We start from the raw sequence: 5,182 nt of genomic DNA, 5'->3' as shown, positions 1-5,182 counted from the left end.
TGACTGTGGGCAAATTACTTAACCTCTCTGTGCTTCAGCTTTGATCTTGTAAAACAGGATTGAGCATCTTTATGGTTTTGTTGAGGATTAAATGAGAATACATAAAGCCTCAACAAATGCAAGTCATATTACTACTAAGAAAAGGTTCATTAGGCTGCCGAAATTTTTATTCAGATATTAAAGCATTTTGAGTAATAAAGTATCCCACCTCTCATTAAAAAGGGACATGGAGCTACATTTTAAAGCCAAATCAAGAATAATTAAATCATTGAGATGAGTCAATTTGTAAACTAATAATTAAACTTGCTTAAAAAATTACAGTGAACTCCAGGTGTGTCAAAGGGGACAATTCTCTTCCAATTTTGATGTCAAAGGAACAAGTATCCATGTGGTGGGCATACCAGGAAAATTAACCTTCCTTAAGATGTCCCAGGAACTGTTTACTGTGCAATCATTGTGTACCAGAGAATTGAGTATTTTCAAAAGGAGGATACTTCCTCCTTCCCTTGGTTAAGTAGATTGTTGCAGAGTGAAAATAACCCACAGAAAAGTGTATTTATGGCAAAAAAAAAAAAAAAAGGGGAGAGTAAGTTGATGTTGTAGAAAGTGGATCACTAGCAAGTCAGACAGCACAGGCAGTGAGTGGTTCACCAATGTTCAGCTTTAATCATTTATTCTGCGTAATGAAAAAGAAAAGATACTCTGAATTTTAAATACTTACTAACACGTTGTTGGCAATATATGCCCTTTCACTATACATTTTATTTTTGCTTTGTCTGTAACATACTGAGGAGGATGTTGAATAAATATACATTTTATCACACACACGCACGCGCGCGCGCACACACACACACACATTGGTGACAGATAGATATATTTCAGTTTCATCTTCCTCCCATCCAAATCTTGACTTACACAACCATAAATTAAAAAAGACACTAGCACAGTGGTAAAGGCTGCTAAAAAGATGGGTCATGAAGTGTTCAAGTTCAGGATCGGAAAGGAAATAGCTATGAGGCAAAATAATAAAGCACAGTGACAACTCATTTCGGAGCCTGGTGACATGTGAATATACTCTAGGCTGAGAAAAAGAAACTTCCTAATGTGTTGGTTTTTCAGGGGCCATTTCTAGGTTAAACTGAAGACAAAGGAGAATTTCCCTAAAGTTCTCTGAGCCAAAAAAAAAAAAAAAAAAAATCAAATCATGCTTCAAAACCAAGAACGAAGGTCAATAATGCCTGTCTCCCTCCCCTGGCTACTTTCCCCAGATTTGCTTCAGGGAAGGTTTTCCTGCTGAAGGCCCAGGCTTAGTCTTGTACTAAGTCACCTCACCACCACCAAACCTGGATTTATTCCTTTGTGTCCTGATGGGTTGATGAACGAGACAATTATCTTCAGGTCCTGCTGAGCTAGGGAACTACATTCTTAGTAGACACCCCATCTACTAAACCTCAGACTAAAGAAACAGTGACTTACAATATTTACGGCCACTATGAAAAATGATTTCTTTCTGTGTAATTTTTAAGGAATATCAAGAGAGGTACTATGATTTAAATAAACAAAACTCAAAATGATTTCTCACAATATTTCATGTGTTTTCAAGTTTTTAGGCAAAAAACTTGTAAAATCAGAACAGCAATGATGATCTATCTGGCTTTTAAAAAAGGTTTTGAAAAAGCTACACGAGTTCACCAGTAAATTGGATATTTGCTAGATGGAAGGAAAAAGGCAAAGTTAGTAAAATGTTGCTAGAAAATAAAGTAATACTTTAATTTTGCAACGGCATGCATCTGTAGTTCCTTTATCAAAGATTCTTTGATTGTAAAAATTCATAAAAAAATTTGAGAAAAGTAAATACTTGATGAATATATTGAAAGTTTTCCACAACTGGAAATACATTAAAATACACTCATTTAGTTGGGAGAGGAAGTAAGGGAGAGTCCTTCACCTATAATGACCAATTAAAGTTCATTAGAAATTACTGGTCGAAATTCAAACATACAAGAGACGGTGTACCTGTCTTCATGTCCCCGTAGGTACAAGAGCAGGCAGCAGATTTTGAGAGTTGAGGGACACTGGAAATAAATACAGTTGAGACTGTTATCCACATTGTATCAGATGACACGGGTTGCTTAATATGGTAGCTCTCAGAAGGACTTCAGTTTCGAACGCTTGGAATGAAACCCCCATCATGGAACACACTATGTGAAGACTTTCGTTTTATGTGATGACACAACAATAAAAGGCAGGTGGAATTATACAAGAAGAAAAAAATAGAAATTACATACCCGAAGCTGAAGTGCTAGGCTAGGGTGAAGAAATGTGATAATGACCATTGTCATTTGAAGTGGTATGTCTATTTTAGTGGTCAATACACTATGATTGAACTCTTCCATAAAATAATAAATACAGAAGTGAATGCCAACAATTAATGTTGTCATCATTCAGTGGGTTTGTTTCTTACCCTGGAGGGTATAGTTTTATCCCTGGGACAAAACTAGTAGCTCAAATCTTTATTCCACCCGTTTCCTTCTCTGTTCTCTACATCACCTTACGGAGTTCTATGGTCATCAAACTGGCTCTTGATACCCCTCAATTCTTTCCTGAAGTGCCCTGTAGGGAGTTCCAAACCCACAGTCTGCATCCAAGGGTTCTGTATCGTAGATTTAACTGAGAATCGAAAAGATTTTGGAAAAAAAATAAAACTGCATTTGTGCTGAATGTATATAGCCCCCCCCTTTGTCATTATTCTCTAAACAGAACAGTCTAACAGCTACTTACCCAGCATTTACACTGTATTAAATACTTAGATAATCTAGAGATGGTTTAAAATACACAGCAGGATGTGCACAGGTCGTGTGCAAAGACTACACTGTTTTATAGGAGGGACCTGAGCATCCGTAGATTCGGTGCCACAACAGGGTTCTGGAACCAGCCTCCACGGACAATGAGGGACCAACATACTTTTAAGTACCAACAAATCAAGATGCCAATGAGAGGTTCAGTAAGTGCTTTTGTTAAAAGAGAAGACACATTTCTGTTACAAGGGTCACTGTCCTAGTTTGTCATGACCAACCAAGAAAGAGCTGACACTGATCAAAGATTATACCGGATGACAGGGACAGCAGAACTGATGCCTACAGCAGCTCTTGAGGTAGAAAATTGACTGCTCGTTACTAAACAGTGAATAATAATAGCTAAGTTAATAATGTTTAAATATCAAAGTTTAAAAACTGCAGAGATGCTATGGAGACCTTGCATGCACACCTCAGTAAAAAGCAGACCTAAGTCAATCAGGAGGAGATTTAGAAGGAATTAGTTTCTTTATACATTTCATTTGAGCTTTTATATATTCTATGCTTTGATCTTCCATTTATCTATAATCCTTTTATCTCAACAGGAAAGAAAGAAAACTCAATCTTAAAAGCTTTGAGGGTTGCTCATGTTGGAGAGCTCACCCAGGAAATGAAGGAGGTGCCTGGTACAGGAACAGGAGGCATGGGGACTCAGAGGACCATGTGTTTCTGGAGGATGTGGTATGAGTTTCTTAGTCTAGTGAAGACAGGTGGGAAAAGTGGGAGTCTTTACAAGACTGTGAGTATTCATTTGGGTTTGAAGATCTTTGGGATTTAGGAGACTGAACATGTGCAAGAACTAAGAATTCTAAGGGCTCCTGCACCTGTACTACTTGATTCTGTGAACAGGTAATTCATTTTATGTCTTAAAAGTACTGGTTTCTGATAAACAAGTTATAGTAGGTGCTGCATATATTTGGGTGGTTAGGAGACTGGTCAGCCAGCTTTAGAAGTGGCTGTCTTAAATTAGCAGCAGGAAGTCCCCAAGGAGTATGAAATTGAAGGAAATGTGGTGGAAAGAACTGATCAGGAATGGCAGAGAGACTCCTCCTTAGGGTTCCAGAGGGCCCTGTGTAGAGAGCGGGTAAGAACATGATTGTGTGTCTTATCAGTTTGTGTAGGAGACACAAATTCCTGCTTGCTTCGGAGCAGCCTTCTATGAACACTTGCAGAACCTCTGTCTGGTCCTGACACTCCTCATTTAGAGATGGAATATACTAGGCCTGACCTGGACAGTGCAGCGGGTAGGGGAAGAGAGAGAGGCCAGGGACAGTTAGAGAGACACCTAAGCCCAACGTGCACAGGAAGCTTGGCTTCTGGTCCACCGACCTTGGAGACACGACGCACAATCATTGAAAGCACTGGAAAAGAAGGAATCACTGAGCGGATGATTAATAATGACCCCGTGCGGCTGGCAGAGAGGGCTGCGCCAGTTGAGGGAGGACAAGCCTGCTCACTTTTTCACCTTCCCTTTAGACACGACTTCCGCATAGGGGGTGTGAAGGAACTCGTACAGCTGCTTGGCGTTGGCAGCGTGCCCCAGGAGGCCCGTGAGCTTGTCCAGGGACAGGGTGGCCAATTCTGCGATATTCTTAACGTGGTTCATCAAGGAGTGGCAGTTTTTGGCGTTCACTCCGGGCATTTTTAACAAGAAGTCTTGGGGGCCAGGGTTATACTTCTCCGACTCGGGGAGGGTTTCGGAATCCGCTGTGACCGCCAGGGCCGTGGCCGCATCGGGCTGCGGCTTATTTTGTTTCAGTTCCTCGAACAACTCCGCGGTGGCATGGGGGGACGGGCACCAGAGAAGCCGCAGCCTGGGGAAGTGAAGCGTGAGAAGGGTGAGTTTGGAGCTGACGTCGTTGCTGGAGATCTCCTGGAACAAGGCACCGCGGGACGTGAGGGAGAAGGGCTTGCTCGGGTCGAACTCGATGAGCAGCACCGGGCGCTTGTAGTAGCGGGACATGGAGACGCACTGGCTGTAGAGGCGGCCGTTGTTCAAGGAGCCGATCAGGTCGCTGATGCTCTTGCGCTCCACGCACATCTCCGGGGTCAGGATGTAGTCGCCCACCTCCAGAGTCACCGGCTCAATGTCGATGCCCCGGCGGTGGATCAGGGATGGCAGCTCACTGCGAAACTCGCGCATGTCCACTACTATGCTCTGCTGTACTCCGTTCTGTTCTTTAGTGGTATTTTTAAGTGGTGTTCTGCTCTAAAACATCATTTATCCAGAGTAGCTGAAGAATCGGTCCGTTTGACTTCATTTCCTTTAATCAGAAAATCTCAGTTGCTCCAACCCTTGCTGAGGTTGGTTAGTACTGACCAAGCCC

At 41.9% G+C, this 5,182-nt stretch overlaps 1 protein-coding gene across 1 annotated transcript in view; it reads right to left on the bottom strand.

Annotated features, from left to right (window-relative positions):
- Nucleotides 1-642: 642 nt before the first annotated feature.
- Nucleotides 643-5,182, bottom strand: part of Ercc4 (ERCC excision repair 4, endonuclease catalytic subunit) — a 29,576-nt gene continuing 25,036 nt past the window's right edge. The window contains exon 11 of the mRNA XM_048789525.1: nt 643-5,036. Within this exon, the coding sequence (XP_048645482.1) occupies nt 4,309-5,036 (728 nt within the window). The 3' untranslated portion in view covers nt 643-4,308. The remainder of the gene's footprint in view (nt 5,037-5,182) is intronic.

Source organism: Marmota marmota, unplaced genomic scaffold, assembly GCF_001458135.2.
Source record: "Marmota marmota marmota unplaced genomic scaffold, marMar, whole genome shotgun sequence".
NCBI classification, from domain to species: Eukaryota; Metazoa; Chordata; class Mammalia; order Rodentia; family Sciuridae; genus Marmota; species Marmota marmota.
The sequence above is the reverse complement of the archived record's forward strand: the minus strand, read 5'-3'. Positions and strand labels throughout refer to the sequence as shown.